Source organism: Labeo rohita, chromosome 18, assembly GCF_022985175.1.
Source record: "Labeo rohita strain BAU-BD-2019 chromosome 18, IGBB_LRoh.1.0, whole genome shotgun sequence".
Classification (NCBI taxonomy): domain Eukaryota; kingdom Metazoa; phylum Chordata; class Actinopteri; order Cypriniformes; family Cyprinidae; genus Labeo; species Labeo rohita.
This window is the reverse complement of record NC_066886.1, coordinates 12,601,631-12,627,004: the sequence shown is the minus strand read 5'-3', so window position 1 is coordinate 12,627,004 and position 25,374 is coordinate 12,601,631. Positions and strand designations below refer to the sequence as shown.

At 36.1% G+C, this 25,374-nt stretch overlaps 1 protein-coding gene across 2 annotated transcripts; it reads right to left on the bottom strand.

The window, feature by feature from the left end:
* Window positions 1–929: 929 nt before the first annotated feature.
* On the bottom strand, window positions 930–24,343 carry pias1b (protein inhibitor of activated STAT, 1b). 2 transcript variants are annotated; one of them, XM_051135394.1, is made up of 14 exons: window positions 24,249–24,343; window positions 15,597–16,041; window positions 10,065–10,149; window positions 9,686–9,733; window positions 9,253–9,343; window positions 8,717–8,860; window positions 8,522–8,627; window positions 7,138–7,211; window positions 6,692–6,852; window positions 6,247–6,377; window positions 5,552–5,729; window positions 3,273–3,412; window positions 2,562–2,602; window positions 930–1,973 (listed from the first exon to the last, which is right to left on the bottom strand). In XM_051135394.1, exons 1-14 carry the CDS (start codon window positions 24,270–24,272, stop codon window positions 1,650–1,652), a joined length of 1,992 nt encoding a protein of 663 aa, XP_050991351.1. In that variant the 5' UTR covers window positions 24,273–24,343; the 3' UTR covers window positions 930–1,649. The 2 variants fall into 2 exon arrangements, with proteins under 2 accessions (XP_050991351.1, XP_050991352.1); XM_051135395.1 differs by having other exon boundaries at window positions 8,726–8,860.
* Window positions 24,344–25,374: the final 1,031 nt, after the last annotated feature.

Genomic DNA, 25,374 nt, shown 5'->3' with positions numbered 1-25,374 from the left:
AACTCAGTGCAAAGGTTAAAAATATATAAATTAAACAAGCATGGGTTCAATCAATCCAATTGTTAATTTCCAACAATGAAGACAAAAATCACTCATTTAGAAAGGTTAGTGGACTCTTCCGAGTACTGGCTGTCAGCAATAGATTAAAAGTGTGTGCTAACGTTCCTCCACAACCTTTTTCTTTTAATGCACGAGAATCAATGACAAATCAAAAACAGCTGTCACATCACAACGAAGCCAGAGGATGTGCACACGCAGCTGGCTTTTATCCGTTAAACTGTTTAATTTCAACCAAAGTTGAATGTGACACAGCAAGTACGATTGTGGAATTAATGCCTCAGATGTCTCATATAGTACAAATATGAGAGAAAGAGAGACAAGGACACGTAATTAGCTACTTGTACAATGCAAAGCAAGTGTTAAGAGCTCTTGAAATAAATGCACGAAAGTAATGCATGATCAAAACAAATAGTAAAAATATAATATATAGATAAAATAAATAAATTCAATTTTAAACAGACGAAAAACAGACAGCACAGATTATGTTGCAATAAGGTCACCTTCCAAGCACACTTTCTAAAATCTAGAAATTGTAGCCCAAACCACACAGACCTGGAGACAATTACATGGCGTTCTCAACATTCGGAATAACGACATGGGCGTTTCGATAGCTGGAATCTTAAAACCGAATCTGGATCCGAAGGTCTGCTGGCGTGGGATATTACACTTCCGTAAGCTTCCTGTCTTGAGGAAATAATTATTGTCTGCACTACGGCTACTGCAACATCATTCTGGTGATTTTTATGTCATATCTGCAACAAACTAAATGAGGTATGCTATAGCGTCTGATACCCTCAGCGCTGTTTTTGCGAATTACGCCTCATCTTTTTGAGGTTTAGTTCAGACAAACAACATCAAAGGATATGAGATCGTGAAAAAAAAAAAAAAAATACAAGAGTTTACCTCAGGTACTAACCAGCAAATCTGGGCACTGAAGCCAAACTCCACTTCTTACATAATGTGATGATGATGGATGAGAAAGAATGTGCAACTGGAATAAGACGTGACCTCTGTCGACTCTTCAAGCATGTCGTGGCTAGATTCTGTATTGGCATATGGGAATGCTTCTGTACAGCATACATCCTACATAACTTAAAAGCAATAATAAATTACCTGCACAGGATAATGGCATTAAATAACGTGATGCTCCCTCGCTGATCAAGCGATGGCTGAGGGGAGAGAGTCTTAGAAAATGATAAGGATGACTGCCGGTCTATTACGTTGACTGAAATAATTATCCGAAGTGAAATAAAATAGCAAAAAGTATAAAAGGTACAGAATAAGATAATCAAGGAACAACACACAGAGCAGTGAAAAACATCTTCAGTATCCATGGAGAAAATACCAACTGAAGTCACTCACTGGGTAGGCAGCGTCCTATTGTTTATATACAAAAGTAAAACTGAAAATAGATTTTTCTTCTCTGTACACAGCAATTTTATTCTTCTCTTTACAAAAGTCTTTGTTCTCTTTTTTTCCTCTCCATCCCATTCACATCTGAATCCTATCACGAGTGCACAAAGCTCCTTCTGCGCACTCCTGTTGTTTGCGATAAAGGCTTGTCCGTTTGCGGGGCGCCCCCGGTGCGGTCAGTCCAGCGAAATGACGTCGGGGATGGAGCCGTATATTACGGATGCGGCGGCTGCGGCGTCGGAGCGCGAACGTGAGGCGTTGCTGTGTGGGTGGCTGTCTCTCAGACTGCTGGAGGACACCAGGCTGCTGCTGCTTCCACTGCTGCTGCCCCCGCTGCCGTTGGTCGGCACTAGCGAGCTGCTCGCCGCCGGCCCCGACTGCTCCAGGAAGAGCTGGGAGGAACTGTAGGGCATGAAGCGGTTCAGCAGCAGCTCGTGGTCTTCTGACGCCGACGCAGAAGCCGAGGCGGCGGCTGCAGCGGCCATGACCATGTTATAATGCTGCGGAGAAGATAAAGTAGAACAATGTAAGAATAAATGTTTATATGTGACCCTGGACTGCAAAACATAAGGGTCATAAGGGTCAAAAATTAAAATTGAGATTTATACGTCATCTGAAAGTAAATAAACTTTCCATTGATTGTTACTAGCTTAATATATGGCTGAGATGCAACTATTTGAAAATCTGGAATCTGAGGGCGTAAAAAAATTCCTTTAAAGTTGTCCAAAGGAAGTTTTTAGCAATGCATATTAATAATCAAAAATTAAGCTTTGATATATATACGGTAGGAAATTTACAAAATATCTTCATGGAACATGATCTTTACTTAATATCCTAATGAATTTTGACATAAAAGAAAATTCAATAATTTTGACCCCATACAATGAGTTTTTGGCTATTGCTACAAATATACATGTGCTACTAAGGAATGGTTTTGTGGTCCAGGGTCTCATATGTTAATTCTCTCTCAGTCAGATATACACCCTAGTGCATCCAATCTATCTAATTTGGCACCAGATGTCCTTAAATACAGAGGTTTGTTTGAGCACAATGCTGCCCTCTAGCAGTGATGTTCTGCATGAACCTACCTGGTGATTGTCCCCTTGTAAAAATGAGAAGAAATTCAGATCTGTAGAACAAGAAATAAAGTTGTTTTTGAAAGTTGTTATTTTTACACTTTTAACCACAACATATTGTAATAAAGAAATCCCAGACTGAATCCCAGACTACATTAGTAAATCTTTAAATTATGCGAAAGCAAGCAAAAAAAAAAAGAGGGTTATAATCAATGACAGCAAGTATTCTTCACGTTTGGGGTTAGCGTTTTTATCTTTAAAAGAAATACATACTTTTGTTTAGAAAGCATGTATTCAATTGATCAAAAGTGGATGTAAAGCCTTTTAATAACTTTCCAAAAGATATCCATTTCAAATACATGCTGTTCTTCTGAACTTTCTACTCAAAGAAGCCTGAAAAAAATAATGTATCACAGGTTCCACAAAAACATTAAGCAGCACAATGGTTTTCAACATTGATAAATGTTTCTTAAGCACCAAATCACCATCTTTGAATGATTTCTGCCATCACAGAAATATATTCCACCTTAAATTATATTAAAATGCTAATATTATTTTACAATACTGTATTTGTGATTTAAAAAAAAACTGCCTTGGAAGCTTTAAAAAACGGTAGTAAAAACCAAGGCAACTGAGCATGAACAGAACCAGTGGAGCTAGTAGGCACATTCTTTATTAAATATGACAAAATATTATAGTAGTCTAATGACGGTATGATGGTACCTGAGAGGTCACTGGGTGTGTGGTAATAGTGACGGTAGTCCTGGATGAGAGGAGGAGGGGGAGGGATATAGTTTGTCTCCATTGCTGGCATGCTGGGAGCCCGTGCCAGTGGAGATGCCTGATGATGCAAATTTAACACTCTGCAACAAAATATAACAAAGTAATTAGTAAAACTAGTTTTAAGTACATAGGGATGTAACAATATCAAAATCTCACAATATGATAATATCTCAATATGAAGTCCATGATGTTTAAAAAAAAAAACAACAACTGAAGACTTGGGGGAAAAAGCTAATTTTGTACATTTTAAAGTTAAATTATTCTATCTAATGCACTCCAACCCATGTTCATAACTAAGAAAACTTAAGGGAATAAAGTCAGTGAATTGACTTGTACCTGGATTTTAAAGGGGACTCAACCTTCTTTGTATTGTGATATACTGTCTCAGTCTAAATTACATTCACACTGGTGTTTTAGGAAGCCAAACAAATTAGAATATAATAATAATAATAATAACAACTTTATATTATTGTTATTACTATGACAATAATAGCCAGATATTGTAAAACAACAGCACTGTAAATTAATGAAAATGATTATTTCATAGTTATATTATTTTTGCTTTACACTACAGTAGAGAAATTACAAAACTTAACTCTTAATTTCTACAGATTTTTTATTTTGGACTGCAGTAACAGTACCCATTTTAACCGCTAGCTGTCAGCAATTCATACCAGAGTATGTGAGCGAAGCGCAGAGTGGAAGGGTTGTGATTTTGAACGGAGGGAGGAGCGGATTTTTTAAAAGCCGGAGCGGCCGCTCCATCACGAGTACAATTCATGCCAACGGTCCGTAATAAAACTGCATATTTAGCAAGAACTCACATGTTAAACATAGTCATCTAGCTTGATATAGATGGATCACTGAGATCAGAAAGAATGTGAAGATTATAATGACAGCAATATACATGAGCTGGATATTACAGAGGAAATGCAGCGATCCGTAGATAAAATAACTGATAAATATTAACTATCACTTTCATCCTTTACAAGCAAAATTTGCATTGAAAAAAGCAGATGATACTTTTTAATGCTGACAACCACCAAGTAAGCTGGATAGGAATGTAGTAGGATAATAGTTTGCACACTAGTGGTCCAATAAGTCACAAAACTTCTCTCCTAGTATTTTATTTTGTTTTACTTTATTGTAATATATGTTATGTGATATTTCAAAACATACTGAAATACTTTAGCTGTAAATTTCCTCTGGGCGAAGGCAGAGCGGTGTTCCTGATCAGCTGAGCAAGGAGTGGAGCGGGGAGGGGGAAATGAACCCGGAGCGGAGCTGGAGTGAAGTGATTATTGAATGCTTGGAGCGTGGAGCGGAAATTGTTGCCACTCCGCTCACATACTGTGATTCATACTACACTTTTAAAGGATTAGTTCACCCCAAAATGAAAATTCTGTCATTAATTATTCACCCTCATGTTGTTCCAAACCCGTAAGACCTTTGTTCGTCTTAAGAACACAATTTAAGATATTTTTGAGCTCGCTGATCCTCCATAGACAGCAAGGGTACTACCAATAACTTAAGGTGAGTAATTAATGACAGAATTTTCATTTTTGGGTAAACTAACCCATTAAGCTTCTTTTTTTTTTTGATGAAAAACTCCAGCTTCAGTGAAAACAGGCTTACAAAAATGCATCTCACTACAAATCTAGTGAAATGCTGTAATCATCTGCCACTGTGAAAACAAAGCATAACTAATGCCTGTTGCATCCCCAAATGCATGCTAAACTCAGCACATGCTATAAACTAGCTCACTGCACTCATTCACTGTGAACGAAGCCGTTCTGAGGGAGTGGGAAACACCGGATCACGAGCTGATTGCCTGAACAAAGTGCACGCGTCACATTGAAATGTGCAGCGAAATGATATGATGAAAGGATTAAGCCATATTGTGTTAATTTGACAGATACTGTTGTGAAGTAAATGGTAAAACTTTGTGCACTACAAACCAGTGTGTTCATAATTAAGATGATACATTAAAATAACATTGTAAGACACCAATTTGCAATATCAAGCCGCAAAACAAGCTAAAACTTGTACAGCTAAAAATAGCTGGATGCCGATGAAACTGGAAGTCTGACATAAAATGTACAAATGGCTGCGCCCACTCTTACAGGAAGAATAAGGAGTAAGAAATAATGGGTATGTTGGGTTTCAAATGTTAAAACAATAGACATACTGTTTGAAATGAATGAAAAATAAATTCTCACCCTTTGTTGACAGGCGGGGAGGTGGGTGATAGTGATGGACAGGCTCTTTTAGGTGGAGGCTCGTCATCATCTTCATCTGAGGAGCTGTCCAGTGTCAGGTCAATCACCTCTACTTTCTTACTGCTACTGCTGCTGTGGGACGAACTGTTTCTGTGGTCTGACATAACTGACCGACAGTCTAAAAGAGAGAAGCATTAAAACAGACTTTTTTAAATCACAGTGTACTTACTATGTTTAATACAGTGCCATGCAAGTGAAGTGAGACACAATTGCGATCCTGGACCACAAAACCAGCCGTAAGGGTCAATTTTTTTTTAAATTGAGATTTATTATCTAATAGTTCTTGATAATATTTGGCCGAGATACAGCTATCTGAAAATCTTGAATCTGAGGATGCAAAATCTAAATACTGAGAAAATCGCCTTTAAAGTTGTCCAATGCATATTACTAATCAAAAATAGTTTTGATATATTTACGGTAGGAAACATACAAAATATCTTCATGGAACATGATCTTTACTTAATATCCTAATGATACTTCGCATTAAAGAAAATGCCAAAAACGGCTATAAACTGCAAAATTTGCTATTGCTACAAATACACCTGTGCTACTTATGACTGGTTTTGTGGTCCAGGGTCACAGTTGTTTATTGTCTCTATAACACATAACACATATAACAGTCGTTGTGGTAATACCTTCAATGCCGTTTGATGAGGCTGATACTTCCTGTACCACCTTCTTGGATCTCATAGGAGCCCAAGTGCCATCTTCTTTAAACTGGATCTCATCACAGTCCACACAACTGCTCAGGATCTCCATGAACAACCTATACAAAAACAAACACCTTTAAAAAACCCCACAACTTTCCCAAGACTTTACCTAATTTTGCCAGCATATACTGCTGTTCAAATGCTGAAAAACAATACTTTTTTCAGCAAGAATGCATTAAATTAATGCATAAATAAAAGAACAAAAGACCTTTTTGAAGAAAAAAAAAAAATCTTATCAACCCCAAACTTTTAAATGATACTGTACACACATTAGACAATGACCGGTACTTTAGCAAAAAACAAAACAAAAACAGAAATTGTTTGCAGATTTTAGACAATCACAGGTGTAAATGGCAAGAGCATCACTGACCCATCAATAATTAGGTGCTCATATGGCGCTTTCTTGTCACAAACCGGACACACCCAGGTGGGTTTCTTCTCATTCATTTGGATGTAGAGCGTAGCATCAAAGCATTGCAGGTGTGAGCAGGTGAGCGCTCGGCAGGGAATCGTCAACCGCATCTTTCCGAGCTGTTCATTTACACACATATGGACACGCATGTCAGCATACATTTCAAACTTTATAACTGAATAATGGTTATACAATAATTTCTTATCTCTAAATTGCAAATTATTAAACTGACAAAGAACACAATATGGGAAGTCAGAGAGTCCTAAGCAGGGCTCAGTGGCCTCGGTGAAAAGAAGAGTTTCATTATTCTGACAAAATGATTAATAAAACTGTACCCGAAAGAACATTACAAGATTTAACAAGAGAATAAAATCTTTATTCAGGGTTGAAGGTCTATTACATACCGGACAGAGCAAGGAGACTCGCAGGCTGGTGGTGGCAATCTCACTGTCAGGGTCGGCGGTAAGCTTTTCTTTAACTGAAGAGAAAGCACAGAATGAGAAATCAATCAGATCACTTGATTTACAACATTGACTATTTCATATCATATCCACACACAGCTATAAGGAAGCTCTATTTTGATAATCACTTAATTAAAACAAATGGGTATGCCTGAAAATATAAATAAAATGTTGAAGTGAAAGAAATTCACATTTGTGTGGCTAACATTCAGCTATATAAACGGTTCGTACAGATACTGTAAAATAAAATTCCAGGACTTTCAAAGACTTTTCAAGCACTGTTTTGATTTTCAAAGATTTCGATCAGAGACCTCCCTTACGGTTTGATGTTTTCTACTGTTTAAGAAAAAAAAAAAAATCAGAAAACAAGATTCACGAACTTGCTCTGAAGTCCCGAACTGAATGAAATGATTCGCGAATCATTCAATTCACGGAATGATTCAAGAACCTTCTCTGAAGTTCCGAACTAAATCAAATGATTCGCAACTTGAGGTTCCGATCTAATTGATTCACAATACGCAAAGTTCCAATCTAAGTCAAATGATTTGTGAACCTGCTCCGAAGTCCTGATCTAAATCAAGTGATTCGCGTTACACAATTTGAAGGCCTGATCTGAATTAAATGATTTGCAATATGCGATCTGACTGGAGCGCTTTGAAACAGTGAATCATGTTGCGATGCAATGGTTTCTAAAAAAATTTTAAATTTAAAATGATGTTGAAACTCAAAAATGGCTTTTTTTTTTTTTATTTGATCTGGTTTTGCTAGTGAATCGCTTGAAATGAAAAGAAGTCACAAGTTTGAATCAATCGGAGCGGTTCCAGCTTACATGACTTGATTCGGTTCATCTGTTCGTCTTTTCGCCTCTTCAGCTATGTTTACACAACACTGTCAGTACTACTACTGGCTTAGTTCGATAGTTTTATGACATTAACCAAAACAGTCAAAAAAAGTATGTTGTTTTTAATTTGTTGTGCTTTTTAAAAGATATGTGCTTATTAAAAAAAAAGTAACATTTATTTTATAGCTACATTGTCTTTCGATAATTCAGGAAAATTGCAATTTTCAAGGGTTTTGTAGGCCTTAAACGTCAAAAACTCAAATTCAAGCACTTTAAGCACTTTGTATGAACTGTGCATAAAGGCTAAACTTAAACTGGTGTGTCTATTATTTTAATGTGTTATCTTTGAGCACACTGGTTTGTAATGCAAACAGTTTTACCATTTACTGCACTTCATTATTCTTCTCGTTCTCCCTATCTCGGCTTATGAACCGGAAGTCTAACACGTTACCAGAAATAAGGTGGAGAAGTCCAGAGTTAACTTACTGAGTGCTCTTGAGTGGTCTGGGTTTCTAATGCCTTTCGACCGTAGTCTCTGTAGCAAAACTGAGGAGGACTGCTGCCGGACCAGGTACACTGCCATGGAATAACTCTGAATGGACAACACAGAATTTAAAACACATTCTGAAGTTGGTTTTCGTATTTTTAATCTATCAAGAAATAGATTTCAAACAGATTTACTTTCATTACCCTTCCGATTTCCGACGTCCACGACACAACAATGGTGTTGGGAACTGTTGTAGACAACCTAACCAGGGAGGTAATGTTGATGGGTCTGCTTGGCCGCTTTGGCTCCACTCCATTTTTGGTTGGAGGAAGATATCCCTGAGGACAACCACAAAAATGATACTAAGTTAAACAGCCAGCACACGAAACAATAAACCACAGACAAATGTTTGTATATGAAATATTATTTGTTATAGGAGCCAAAGATGTTGAGGAAAAAGCTGTTCAAGATGTTGAAAACAAGAAATCTTTTTAAAATCTAGCTCAAGTGCCAAATTCTTTGTTTGTGTTGGTTTCATACAATTTTTAAAAATATTCGTCATTTAATGACTCAAAATGGTGAAAGTGTGCAAAAAGTACTGAAATATTTTCCTTACACCATAAATATGAGTATACACGTGTTAATCATTGTTTCAAACAATTTGTCTGTCATTTGCAGATGGACTGAAAGATTCCTGCTGATTTGTGACCAAAAATAAAGCCAGACTCACAGGGAGGTTACAGGGTTTTCCATTCACTTTCACACAAAGGTTGGGTGGGAAATGATCTTCCTGAGGACAACTTGTCTCCGATAAGCAAAACCTGAAAAATATGTGTTGAGATTCCGTTAGGAATGTGTGGGAAAGATTTCCGAGACCCTCTCAGAAACCCAAACAAAAGAAACTCTGAAAATGAGGGTAGGCTAGTCTCAACACAGAAAAATCAGAAAACAGACACAGCACATTCAAATAGCATTTGCTGTTTTAAATGTTAAATACAACATTTTACATTATCATACGACTTTGTGATAACACAAAATTGTAACAATTGTGGCCAATAAAATGACACTTTTTGATTATTTAGCTTAAATTATGTATCCAGTGTCAAAAAATCCCCAGCTGAGCTTTGAAGATCTTTTGTTTCGAAACCATTGTCTTATCATACCTTAGCTGTACTTGCACGGTGAAGTCACATTTGGTCCCAGAGATGTCCCTGTCGAGACAAGAGAGGGTGGGAGTGAAGGAATGTGTGATAGAGCGTAGGAGAGAAAAGCATACCAAACATTCTACAGGACCGCTCGCTTGGGCACGTTTGATTAACTCTATTGTCTGCTATGCAAGAACAAGACAAAGATATCTAAAAAGACAACATAGATGGCTAAACAGCTGTTTTAAATTCAGCAGGTTTTCAGTTTTGACTGAAATGTTTCAAATTTATTACCAGCTTAAAATTAGTTAGGGTATTTCAAGCACTTGAACCATGTTACCGTGTCCAACTATGCAATTTAATACCCCCCACCCCACCCACACACACACAAACTTACATTGAACTGCTGATCTGTTGAACTTGCTGAGGCGTTAGTGCAAACGCAAAACATGTTTCCTGAAACCTCTGACTGCTGTCTGAGGCTGTAAAACAAAAAGAGAGGAGATGATTATAAAAGATGGAGAACTCATCACTCTATTAAAGAATGACAGAGATGGGATTTGAAGACTCTGTCAAGCAAAGGTCAGCCAAGCTAGTGAGTCAATTTCATTCTGAAAGCATAGCTACACCAGTCATTAAAGGGATAGTTTATCCAAATATAAAAATTCTGTCATTAATTACTCACCCTAATGTCGTTCCAATCCCGTAAGACCCGTTTATCTTCGGAACGCAAATTAAGATATTTTTGATGAAATCCCAAAGCTTTCTGACCCTGTATAGAAAGCGATGCAACTACAATGTTTAAAGCTCAGAAACGTATTACTAATGATTATTTTGGTAATTGGGTACTCAATCGATTATTCTGACGATTAATCGAGTGATCGGATAAATATAATTTTTTTTTTGAGGTAATAAAAATAGACCTAAGCAAACAATAGCCTTTAAAATGACTTTAAATTTATATATAATAACAATGAGGCCATAACAATTGGTTCAAACAAAGCATCAAAAGCAATTAATCATATGGTTTTATCGAACAAAACTGTGAAAATACATAATGCATTATAAACAATATAACTAATGTAAATTATGCATTATAACAAAAGACGGCAAAGGGTGGCAAAGGCCTGACAACTGTTTTTACACTTTACTGCGGGATCTAATCCTTGTTTAATACTGACTAAACATTTAAATTCAAATGTCCACTTAATCCTTAATATTTGTCCATTTCTTTACGACAGAAATGCTACAGCCACTGTAATGTCTTGAATATGTGGACATCAAAACGTGCAAACTCAGCTTTACTACAATTTTTAAATGGGATTAATATAATCACACAGCCTTAGAAAATAGTCTAACAATGTGTTTCATTGATCATCACCCTAAAACATGCCACTTCCGGTATTTTGCCGGTTACTCAGGAATTTTTATAATCGAGTACTCGAATCGAGGAATTATGACAGCCCTAGTCAGAAAGCTCTCGGATTTCACCTAAAATATCTTAATTTGTGTTCTGAAGATGAACGAAGGTCCTACGGGTTTGGATCGACAAGAGGGTGAGTGATTAATGACAGAATTTTAATTTTTTGGGTGAAAATGTGATGCTCTTACAAAAAAAAAAGCACAGTTCTGGGAAGTTACCAATTAGTCAGTTTTATTAACTGACTAATTGGTAACTAGCACTAATTTCAAAAATATGTACTTTCATACTGCATACGTATGCACTTTTAGAGAACTGTGTGCTTCCAACTTTGTAGCAAAAGTTTGGAAAGGGGATTTCTGTTCCTTACCATTTTAAAGATATGCTTTAGTAAGTCTGGTGTGTTTACTGAAGAGGAAACTGTTAGGGAGGATTAGCTTCCTTGTAATGTAAATCGTTTCTGCTTGTCCGCATACTTTTGGTTATATAGTATATATTTGCATATTTCTAGACAGCATCCTTGACCAAGCAGCCAACCAAGTAAACCAAGTTAATTATCTCAAACCGATAGCAAACCAGCATCTCTGTTATAGACACAAGGTTGCTGATCGTTTTCTGTGGAACCACTTTAAACGCTAGTGCAGTTTAGTTCAAAGCCAAACTCTAAAACACAGCTAAAAATAACTTGGGGTTACATAACCCAATCTCCTTAAATAAAGCAAGGGTTTCAGGAGCAAGAGAGGGCGAGAGAGATAAGAGGAGGCTCTATCGGCACCTCTACAGGCGCACACATAGGTGGCTGAACTCAATGAAAGAGACTGAAATGAGAGGTGCGTTTTCTTACACTGACCACTTGAGTAGTCATGAGAAAAGGAAAATCTATTCCACTCGAAGTGGAGAGAGTTTAACAGCGAGACGCTGGCAGATGATTAATCTGTACTCATGAGGAAGGAGAGGAGGTGAGCCAAATCTCTGGTGCGAAAAAGATCCATCAACACTGGTTGCTCTCTCAGCTCAAACAACTCAGAATTCACCAATCATTTTCATCACACTGACCTAGAAAGAATCCGAAGCGCTTCAACTCAATATGAGAGAAGGACTATTGTGTTTGCTGAAAGTTGCTTGAAAAGCAATTTGATGTTACAGGGTTCTTTGCCTTGCATAGCAAGAAGTACTTGGTATATAGCAATCTGCACTTCAGTTGGACTCTATAAGGGTGCTTGTAACAAAATGAAACTTGAAATAAGGCAACCCGCTTCCATACTTCAAAATGAGCTAAGCAATGGTTAAGAACCTAGATCTGATTCAAACTGCACTCGTTATAACTCATTTTTGATGGTGTCTGGCCTAACTGTCTACATACATTTATTCTGAGTACTTACTTTAGCATTCATTTTTTTTTCAAGAATAAAATGACAGGCTTGCACTTCAGCCACATAATCATAAATGCCCTGAAGTGAGAACACTAAGGCTAGTTATCTGAACATCTCACACACCAAAAACAGAAAAAAAGAACATAACACTTTAACATGCTGAACAGATAACTATGAAAGCAAAAAGGCTTTAACAGAGCCTCCGTGCTTAATGACACATCCTTTCCATTGATATTGGCCTTTTATTCTTAGCATGAGCTGGATGGCTAAATATAGCACAGATGGCCCTTGTCCAATCTGATAAGCCATAAATCACTTGAAGAGCACCTTTATGTTTGTATAGATGGGGGGGAGGTGAAGACTTCATAAGAAGCCTACATTGCTTTCAAAGGATGTACAAAAACAACAGACTTTCAAAATTGACTAGTTGGTTGGTTGATTGAATATCTAGTTAGTCTGAAGGCAGCATCATGTCCTGATCACCTGACCAGATGCATTTCCTAGCTAAATTTTTTTTAGGAGTACAAGATGTATTTTTTTGACTGTCAAAGTTAACATGTTACCTTAAGAGATTTATTAAATAATATACATTTATTATTTGAAAATAATATTTATTGTAAACAAAAAAAAATTCCCCAAATTTTTTTCCTAACATTCCAATAATAAGGGACAGAAAATTTTAACTAATACATAAATATTATATAAAATTTCCAGAAATATTTTGCCATAAATATTAATATATGACAAATATAAAAGTGAATTATTTAATCAAATGAATGATGTTAAATTTTTAATAATTAAAGCAGCACATTATTTTAAGGTGACGTAGTTACACATTACAAGTACTTACTATAGTACTTATTATAGGGAAAATAAAGCATTTTTACAAGCAACTAAGCCAAAACAAAATCCTAAGCCTAACCTTAACCCTACTACATACATAGTAATTAATTAGTATTACTCATTACATATTTGTGTAATTACACTGTAATAACATCACCTTAAAATAACGCTATTATATTACTATTTATGTCACAAATATTTCTCTCGCAGTATGAATTACACAAAAAAATTGAGATAACTTTATATTTTACGGTTTTACCATATTTGGGAATCCTCTTTCTTAGGACTGTAAAATCTATGAATTTGCAATTAATCGTTTCTAAAATAAAAGTTTGTTTACATAATATGTGTGTATTCTGTGTATATTTATAGGTAAATTAAGGTTTGGGATCAGAAATATTTTGTAATGTTTTTTAAAGAATTTTCTTATGCTCATTAAGGCTGCATTTATTTGATCAAAAAATAAATAAATAAATAAATAAATAAATAAAGTCAGTTTAAAATGCTAGTTTTTTTTATTTTAGTGTACTTCCTGTGATGCAAGGCTGAATTTTCAGCATCATTACTCCAGTCTTCACGTAGTCACATGATCTTTCAGAAATCATTCTAATATGTTTATTTATTATCAATGTTGGAAACAGTTGTGATGCTTCGTATTTTTTGGAATCTGTGTGATACTTTTTTTTTACTTTTTTAAATTACTGACCCCAAAGTTTTGAACAGTAGTGTATATTGTTACAAAAACTATATATATTTTAAATAAAAATAACTAAATGAACCCTTAAAAAGGTATCACAGGTTCCAAAAAAAAAAATAATAATAAAAAGCATCACAACTGTTTTCAACACCGATAATAAATCAACATATTATAATGATTTCTGAAGGATCATGTGCCAATGAAAGACTGGAGTAATGATTACAAATCTTACTGATCCCAAACTTTTGAATGCCAGTGTACATATCAATATACACAATACTACTCTTTGGCATCAGACAGTTGAAAACCCCTGGTAACTTTTACTGCAACTCATGAAAAGTTGGACCGCAATACAGAATAGCACAAAACTGCTTTGAGACTTCTTGGAAATGGCTTTACCATGCTATATGAAGGAGGAATATGTTAAATTCATTTATATGTGCTAAACTTTCTGCCTGGTGGCACTATGACTATAACTGAATATTGATGTGCATATGTCTTCTGGCCAGAACTTTTGTCAAACATGTGAAGTTTGGTGCAGTTTGAACATGGTATGTCTAAGTTAGTGTAAAACAAGTCACTTCCTGTTGCTAGCAGATGGCGCTATGATTATAATGGAATACTGACCTTCAGATGTGGTCAGGCCAGGACTCTTATCAAACATGTGAATCTGAGGCAGATCGGACATTTTATATCCATGGCGAAACATCGAAATTTGTCAGCCTGTCATGGACAAGCTCTTTAACAAAAACTCGATCTTTAAAATTTAACATTGCAAAGGCCTTTAGAGTAGATTGACCAAATATAATGTTTATGTCATTAAATCTGTAGGAGGAGTTTGTTACAGTGTAGAACATGTCACTTCCAGTAGCCAGCAGGTGGCGCTATGACTATAACTGAATATGGTCATGGACATGTGTTCAGACTCTTATCAAACATGTGAATTTTGGTGCAGATCGGACATTTTATGCCTGCATTATAACAACTTCCTTTTTCATGGCAAAATGTCGAAAATTGCTAGGCCACACCGGACATGTCTTTCAACGAAAACTCAAGTTCTTCGCATTTTAACGTCACAATAGACTTTAGATTACAATGACCAAATCTGTTGTTGATCTGTTTAAATCCCTAAGAGGAGTTTGTTTAAAAACAATGCTTCAAAATGGCAAAAATGGCACAAAACTTGCAGAGAAAATTCAAAATAATTGACTTCCTGTTGGGATTCGGACTTTGTACCAGGGGACTCTTTCGTAGGTTTGGTGTGTTACATGCGTCTACCGAATTTCGTACATGTATATGAAACATAGCTCAAGGGGCACTTTGTTGAAATTGTGTAGGTGGCACTATCGAGCCATTTTGCCACATCCACTTATGAAACTCATATCAGATGTAAATTTTCACCACTTTTAGCATGTGCAAAGTTTCATGAGTTTGATCACGTTTAGGCCCTCAAAAACAATTCATTTTGGAGAACAACAACAAATTGGGCAATTCCAATAGGGTCCTCACACCACCTCGTGGTCTAATTACTGTAGAAGCACTATTCAACCTTAATAATCCACTATTCAGCTGTTAGACATCATTCCTAATACTCACCTAAACTGGTGGGCTTGATAAGCTCATCAAGTACATCGTAGAATGGCAGCCTTTGGAGCTTGACGTCTGGATGGACTGGGTGAAGGGTGGAGGCCAGATGGGGCAGGCCCAGCTCGTGCTTTGGCCCAAGCAGTGCGACAGGTAGTAGAGACGGTGAGCCGTGCCCATCGAATCCCAGCTGTGTCAGGCCGGTAGGCAGGCCTGCGGGAGCCCCTCCGGTGGTGGAGTGTATGCCAGGGAGGGAGAGGTCTGTCGGGGACACCATCTTTGTGGGGAAGCGGCGGCGGTAGAGCTCCTTGATCTTCATCTGCACGGCAGGGCTGCAGCCAGCTTTCAACAAATGTAGCGCTTTGGTCAAGAGTTCGTGCTTCCTTCCATGTTTGTTGCGGCCTGCATATCCCAGAAGAACCTGAAGCTCTGAGACACGGAGGCTCATCACCATTTGCTGTTTTTAAAAAAATAGAAGAAACAGGAGTTAAATAATTCATTTGCCAAAAAGATTTACGAGAACACCAAACTAGGCTAAAGGAAAATGTTAACCCAAAAATAGTCTACTTTCATTTTTCTATGTGTGCGTTCCATAGGGGGAAAATAAGTAATATACACTGCATAGGAACACACTTAAAGTAAATAATAGGGTAATATAGAGTTTATTTATGTAAAAATACTAATTCACCATTCAAAGTTTGGGGTCGGTAAGATTTTTTATTTATTTATTTTTTTTTTAAAGAGGTCTCTCATGCTCACCAAGGCTGCATTTATATTTATTCAAATATAGCATACTGATTGCTATATAAATTACAATTTAAAAAAAAACCTGTTGTTAAATTTGTTGTTAATATTTTAATTTGGGAAGAGAAGCATTTATTTGAAACACACATCTTTTTTAAACCTTTATAACTTCACTGTCACTTTTGATCAATTTAATGCATCTTAATTTACAATAAATAAAAACAACCCAAACTTCTGAACAGTAGTGTATTTTTTAATAGATTTGGCAACCCATTTGTGCACACTGTAACTTCTGACAGACAGAAAACTTTGGTGAAATCACAGTCATGATTTAATTTCTACTTAAACATTAGTCAACCTAACTCATGGCTAACTTAAATAGTGTTTACATGCCTCACTTTTAATGATGGTGATTTAATATGAGGTTATCCAGTCTGTTTGATAGGACCTTTGATTTATATGCCTTATACACAAAGTAGACCAGCTCAGCTAGGACTAAATTACATTCAAGCTCTACCTTCAAGGACGAGCATATAACTTCACTATTGCTTTTGATCAATTTAATACATCTTTACTCAATAAAAATATACATTCTTTAAATAAATAAACATACCCCAAACTTCTGAACCAAAGTATATTTTTTAATAGATTTTGCAATCCATTTGTACATGTTGCAACTACTGACAGATGAAATCACAGGGTAACTTTTGACATAAACATTAGTCAGCCTAACTCATGGTAACTAGTCTCCAGGTGCCTCATTTTTAATGATGGTGACTGAATATGAGGTTATCCATTCTATTCGATAGGACCCATGATTTATATGCCATATACACAATATAGACCGGCTAGGACTAAATTAGCTTCAGGCCGTCACAGACGAGCGTTCATTATAAACCATAAGTCATACATAGTCATGCCGGCCAAAGGCATGCGAGTGAGAATACAATCAATTCAGTCTGCCAAACGGAGATCAAGTGGGATTTTTAGGTTGTAACATTTGCATTGTGTTGGTTTGTTTGCAACGCAGACCTGTAATTGTGACAGCCCTCATGTACAGCGTTTGACCAAAACGTTAACACCTACGTGTGTGGGATCAAAGCCACTGCTCATGTGCAGACTCTACCTCCCCTGTTGTTCTTGGATATTCTGAGAGTATAAAGAGCTGTGTTGGTGGTACCAGCATTTGGATTCTATTAAAATCTATGGGCAAGTAGAGAGGTGAAGAGGGTGAGATAGTGGGGGAAGGGAAGATCAAGCCTGAGCCTGGGCCAGTGAGCTTTCATAACAAAAGCAGTGGAGCACAGCTCCAGGGAAAACAAGAGAACCGCAGACCAACAGAGGCTCATATTTCTCCACCTCAGAGAGACCAAAGTCCCCTCCCCAGTTTACTGCCAAGTGCCAACTGGACTGTTCACACAAATACTGACACAAACACTCTTTATTAATTTCCACCCATCCCGCCTCCCAACACAAATAAACGGCTTCACTGCCAGTGCAGATGGATGATGAGAGTCTTGTTCTCATCCTATTGTAGTGAGAAACGGCACCCAGTGTAAACCTAGAAGAGATCAAGAAGTTTGGTGATTCAAGAAGAACCCATGGGGAACACTGATCTTTCTGGTAAATCATAGCCAATATGGTTTCAGAACGTTTTTTTTCATACTTCTAAAAGCAAATGAATATCCCACAACCTGTCTAAAAGACTGGACGAGAGAAAACTCCTGGTCAACAGTTTAAGGGTGAAAGGAGCAAACACTCCCAAGTTTCAACGGTTTATTAGGATGAGCTCATTGTCCTCACGAGAGCCCAATAACCCTGTAAAGACAAAGGAATAGGAAGTAGACCCTGAGCTGTGTAAAAACCTTCCTGATGATTAAGCAAACAGGCATCTTCAAATGACTCTAAGGAATCCTAAATCTCATGAATGCTCACAGCTACAGGCCGAGCCACCTGCACGGTGTTTAAAAGTCTGGGACGGTAAGATTTTTCAAATGTTTTTGAACAGTCTCTTATGTTCACAAAGGCAGTAATATTGTGAAATATTATTACAATTATTTTTTTGAAAATACAATTTACTCCTGTGATGGCAGAGCTGAATTTTCAGCAGCCGTTACTCCAGTCTTCACTTGTAGGGTTGGCAGGTTTCCACAACCAAACCTGCCCAATTCCTACTTAAAACTAGCCCAAATGTATTCCCCTGGTAAAAACGGCACTCCAAGGAGTAAAATTCACATTTTTGGCAGGGTTCTCCAGGTAAAATTCACACAACAGAGGCTAAATATCACGTTATTGGGGTCGCTTCCACCCGCAGATATTAAAAACAACCTGCGGCAACAGTGTTAAAGTAGCCCATTTCTGCGGGAAAACTTGGCAACACAGCTTCACTGACACATAATCCTTCAGAAATCATTCTAATATACTGATTTGGTGCTCAAACAACATTATTATTAATGTTAAAACCACTGTCGTGGTTAAAACTTGTTTAAAAATCACATACTTTCCTGATTCTTTGATTAATAAAACAATTCAAAAAAGCAGTGGTTATTTGAAATACAAATCTTTTATTAAATTATAAATATCATTACTGTCACTTTTGATCGAATTAATGTACTCCTTGCTGAATAAAAAAAAAAAAAAAAATACTTACTGACCCCAAACTTTTAAAAGGTAGTGTTTGAAGGATTACTTCAAAGACAATTTACACTCTACTGTCATCTCTCAATGATACAGATACCCTATGGGAAATGGACTCTGGGGTATGTAAACATACATGTCTAAATATACCTCCACAAACAGCAGGATGCAGAACACAAGGTTTCTACACAAGCTAAGCGAACTAGCAGCTAGAAACAAGTACCACAGCTCATGAAAAAAAAGTCCTTCTAAAATGTCGCAGTGACAGATTTTAAAACAAACAACATTAGACACTAAAAAATAAAATTTTATTAGAAGTTGTTCACTTCCAGAGCAAATATTTATAGATAATTTACTCACCCCACTGTTATCCAAGATGTTTATGTTTTTCTTTCTTCAGTCATAAAGTAATTATGTTTTTTGAGGAAAACATTTCAGAGTTTCTCTCCATTTAGAAGACTTCTATGGTGTATGGAGTTTGAACTTACAAAATGCAGTTTAAATGCAGCTTCAAAGGGCTCTAAATGATCAAAGCCGAGGAAGAAGGGTCTTATCTAATGAAATGACTGGTTATTTTCAAAAATAAGTAAATAAATAAAATATTGACAATTTATATAATTTTTAACCCTAAATGCTTGTTTCCTCCAGTTCTGCTTGAACTTTGTGTATTCCGGTTCAAGACAGTTAGGGTAGGTCAAAAAAACTCCCATCTCATTTTCTCCTCCAACTTTAAAATCATCCTACATTGCTGCAGAAGTACCAACCCAGTGTTTACAAAGTGAACGTGCAAAGAAGATTAAACGCCCTTCACAAAAAAGTTAAAACAGCGATGTAGGATGATTTTGAAGTTGAAGAGGAAAATGAGATGGGAGTTTTTCGACATACCCTAACTGTCATGAACCGGTATATACAGAGTTCATGCAGAGCTAGACGAGACAAGCATTTGAGGTTAAAAAGTATATAAATTTACATTTTCACTAGATAAGATCGTTCTTCCTCGGTTGGGATAATTTAGAGCCCTTTGAATCTGCATTTAAACTGCATTTTGGAAGTTCAAACTCGCAGGCACCATAGAAGTCCACTAAACTTGAGAAAAAAATCCTAAAATGTTTTCCTCAAAAAACATAATTTCTTTATGACTGAAGAAAGAAAGACATGAAATTCTTGGATATCAAAGGGGTGAGTAAATTATCTGTAATTCTTGTTCTGGAAGTTCTCCTTTAATTAGGGATGGGCGATATGGGCTTAAAAATTTATCACGATAATTTCTTTTATTTATTGCGATAACGATATCAATGACGATAATTCAGGGAATCCTGTTTCTTTAGAGAAAAGAATTATGTTTACTGTTTTTGCACAAAATAGAGTGTTGTGAGCATTACTGAGTACACACGTAATGTAATGACTCTTCAATTTACTGGAATATGAATTTGTTTTTTTACTTTTTGTACTGGAAGCTCCAAACACCAAGACGAATTCCTTGCGTGTAACACAACACACTTGGCAATAAAGCTCTTTCTGATTCGGAAGCCGGAGGACGCCCTTGCGCAGAAACTTCACATATGCTTTATAGCAGAAGTAATAGTACTGACGACGCTTCAGGAATCTCTAATTCCAGTTATCACTGTATAAAAACAAATAAAACGCAAACAGAAGAATATTAATTGAGGAAACTGAAGACAATAAACATACGATGGCTACAATATATGGTTTGTCCATGTTCTTCAAGCAATCTTGATATAAGGATAAAGAACATTAATAATGCAATGCTAATCGACATAGCCTTTATAATACTACAAAATAGTATGATTTCAGCCTCATTCTGTGTTATGAAACCACGTCTGATATCAAAGGTTTTTTCAAACACTCGACTATGTTATGAAGTTAATTTAGAGAAAAAGCATGTCAATAAATTACATCTTTGTTGGACAACAGGTTTGTAAACAATCTTATACACATGCAAAACTGCATCGCACATGTGCTACTATATTATTTGTAGCATACGTTATTCAAAGCTCAGACTGATTTTTGTCGCACTGTACTGTTTTAACAAAACCAGTTCTAGACTGGAGCTCCTCATTTGGCGATAAACTACTTTTACATTCGCCTTCAGCATGTCACTACATACTGTCGCACACAGAAATGTGACAACAACTAGACTTTATCGTTATTATCGCGAGAAGACAAATTCTTATTGTGGGGGAAAGATTTACAGGTATATCGCAAATGATAAGATATCACCCATTCCTACCTTTAACAAAGAAAAAGATTAATATTAGAATATGGGTGACCAACGTCAGTCCTGGAGAGCCACAGTCTTGCAGAGATTTACTTCAACCTTGATTAAAAACTCACCTGCTTGTCGCTTTCTAGTAATGCTTAGACCTTATAGCTTGTTCAGGTGTGTTTAAAGTGAAAATCTGCAGGACTGTGGCTCTCCAGGACTGACATTGGCCATTCCTGTATAAGAGAAAAAAGATTGCATTTAACTAAAGTACTGAAAGGGACCTCAGGTGACACTTAAACTCTATTGAGCTGCTTTACAGTCAAACTGAGTTTATTTCTTGACTAATGAGCTTTGCGGCATTGACCGTTATTGAGTTAAATTAAATTAACTTTGAAAAAAAAAAAGCAGTTGAATGACAATTGTATTTTCAGAGATGCTTTGCAGCTAAAAATGTATTAATTTCATAACTTAAGAGCTTTGTAACATTAATAGTGTTATTTCTTGTTTGAAGCTTCTTTAAAACTATCAGCATTGTATAAAAAGCTATAAATGTGCCTTGAAATTTACATGTTTTTATTACATTTACAATCTTAGAAATGACCACTTTAAAATTTCCTGTTAAACTTTAATACACGATTTACTGTTTAATAGCCATAACAAAAGGTTGTGCTGAGACAGAAGTGTTCTTATGAGACCGATACATCCACATGAACTTTAATACAGAACTGTTCAATAGCTATGACAACAATGTGCTCAGACATAAATATTTTTACGAGACCTACGAGTTCTTCAAATTTTTTTGCATTTAAATGACAGGACAGTTGAAGAGACAAGGATCGTTGAGACTGGGAATGGTCTACATGCCAAGACTCAAACTCAGGGTGTCTGAAGTCTTTATATATCTTTAAGCGAAAAACAAACCAAAATTTAATACAAAAAAAGCTCCAGTACCCATTCACAATAAAGAGCGACTTCCACAGACTTCAGAATTTCTTTTTTGTGCTCTATAGAAAAAAACAGCACGCAGGTTTAGAACAACATGAGGGTGAGTAAATGATGACAGAATATCTTCTTAGGCCCTCAGATAATTCCAGCACTACTTCCAAAAACATCAAAGCAAGACAATAGCAGGCTTTGTTCTATGATTTCATCTCTGAACTACAGTCTGAGTAGGACACTACTTCTCAGAAAAGGTGCATTTAATAAAACAACCCCTTGAATCAACAATTACGTTAATGATTTAGTTTCAATGAGTGTGGTTATCATAAGCCTTGTCTTAAGACGTAACCTAAACATAGGAGGCACTTCTCTGAAAGGATGTAATTTTGGTAACTGCGTAAAGCAGGCTTCCTTCCTGCATAACCCACAAATGCATTGATGCTCAAAAACAATAAAACAAAACAAACTATAATTGATAAGGAATTAAAGTGAGGCTGAAGTCTTGATAACAAACTATTTCCTTGTCCATAACTTACACAAGCAATAAGAGAAAATGACTTGTTTAAAATCACCACTGTTTCATTAACCACCAGGAAGTGGTTTAACTGAACTTTTTGTTTTGTTTTGACAGATACTGCAAATGATATTTATAATAAAGGTCTGCAATGCATTTGCAAAAGCTAGCATTAAAATTTTACAATATAATTAGAGTTATTACAACAGTGTATGTTTTATCATCATATTAAGATGGATTAAGGATTTTATTAGAGGAGTTATTTAAAGTGTCTATTTTATCATGTAATTCCCATTCAAAGCCAATCTGCATTTTACAACACCAAATATTTATATTTACATTCTGAGAGCAAAATATCCTTTTCCTATGAAACAAGATGGCATTATAAATAAATCTTAAACTCATTGTTTGTGATATTTAAATAGCAAAAACAACAGGAAATGCCTCCTATAATGACAAATCCAAAATGCACAGCTTAATACGTAACAGCAGTTCTACCAAAAAAATTGCTCTTTGGATTTTCAGCAGCACAGGTCATTTTGCTCTGCAAAACAGATGTTTTGTTATTGCCAACAAGAGTATCATGGTACAATGTGTACTACATAAGGGGGCATGTTATCAGGCCTCATCTTCTCTGTTTGTATAAAGACCATAGCTGAATGGTCTGATCCCTAACTCCTTAAAATGAACTAACAACAGGTTTTAACAGTATTCTGTCCAAAGTGACCAAATCAGAGCCAGTTTAGAAGCCTAGATGTATAGTACAACAACAAGCAGCTGACCAGATGATTTTTAATATCACTAGCAATCCACATCATGATTAAAACAAGACAACACAGGTGTGACAATCACATCAAAATAAACAACAACGACAGAAGGCATTAAAATGCCTTCATTTAATGGATAAACAATCTCACAGCATCACCTATGTAAACACCAGGTAAACATACACCAACTTTAAACGAACTTCCGACTAAGCTAAATTACAGTGAAACTAAGAAACAGGCCGTGGTCGATGGTTGTGTCTCAAAATCTGGTGTTGTGTAAACACAGACACATTTTTGGACGTCACATCCTCGGTTCAAAGGTTCAAACGTGTCAACGATGCCCAAAATTCAAACCTGATTATCAGATATCTAGGTCATGAGACTGAGCAATTACAGTTTTTATAAATGCAGCAAGTTAACAGAAGTCCTAACTGTCAAAGTACCGAATCCCCAGGCTGTTAGCAGCCTACGCACCACCCACATGCTGCTTCACACTTACGACTGGCTCGTGATGGTCCATGGACCATTTAAATCATTTCGTTTAAATGTTAAAAGAACAATTAGTAATATTAATAACCTAATTCAGATGGAAGAGAGCTAATTTCACACGAGCGGGCAGACAGCTTTGCGGGTTAGCAGGCAGCTAGCTGGATCCATCACAACAATAACACTGTTCCTTTAACCGGGCTCAAAACTGCTCATAAAGCGCTACTAAATCAAACACGGAACGTCGCCTCGTTCAAAAGTAAATCGCAGGAACCGGTCGGACGGAAAACATTGCCGAACATGGCTTGTATAAAGGCTGTATTGAAAGTAATTTGCGGGTTACACTTTACCTTCAATTCCGCACTCTCCGCCATCTTGTTTCTCTGGCGCAAGCGTGATCGGCGCCTTGGCACGTGACCAGGACGTGAGCTTGTTCAAATGTGCAGGAATCCCTTCTCTGGTTCAAAAATTAGCGCGCCGATTACGCGATTTCACACTGCTTCGATGGAATACATGGCATCATACATAAGCGACGAGATCTCCTGAAGCCAAACGCTCTCGCTTGTTAGATTTTTCTATTTATCCAATTCATAAATGTAATAATAATTAAACAAATAGGCAACGGTAAATTCTTTCCAGATAACTCGATGTAATTTGCATTCAGTTTTGTCAGCTGAGCAGTGATGGGAAGTCCGAGTCATTTTCACAAATCGTTTCCTTTAAACAGTTCATTTAAAAGAACGGGAATAAAATACAGTTTGGGGATTATTTTATGTCATGTTGTAATTCTGTAATTAAAGAATGCTTGCCAAGCCTGCATTTATTTGATCCAAAATACAGCAAAAACAGTAATATTGTGAATATTTTTACTATTTAAAATGACTGGTTTCTATTTGAATATATTTTAAAATGAAATTTATTCCTGTGATCAAAGCCACATTTTCAGCATAATTACTAGAGTCTTCAGAAATCTTTCTAATATTCTATTATTATTATTACTGTTATTATCAAAAACTTAAACAGTTGAGAATTTTTTTTTTCAGGATTCTTTGATTAATAGAAAACATTTATCTGAAATAAAAAACTTTTTTTAACATTATACACTATACCATTCAAAAGCTTGGAGTATTTTATTTTAATTTAATTTAATTTTTTTGGAAAAGAAATGAATACTTTTCTTTAGCAAGGATGCTTTAAACTGATGATAAAGACATTTATAATGTTGCAAAAGATTTCTATTTCAGATAAATGCTGTTCTTCTGAACTTTCTATTTTTGTCAAAAGAACCTGAAAATTAAAAATTCTACTTGTTTGTGTTTTTTGAGTAGCATATCAGAATATTAGAATGATTTCTGAAGGATCATGTCACTGGAACAATGATGCTAAAAATTCAGCATTGAAATCACAGGAATAAATTACACTTTAAAATATATTTAGATATAAAACAGTTATTTTAAATAGTAAAATATATAAAAA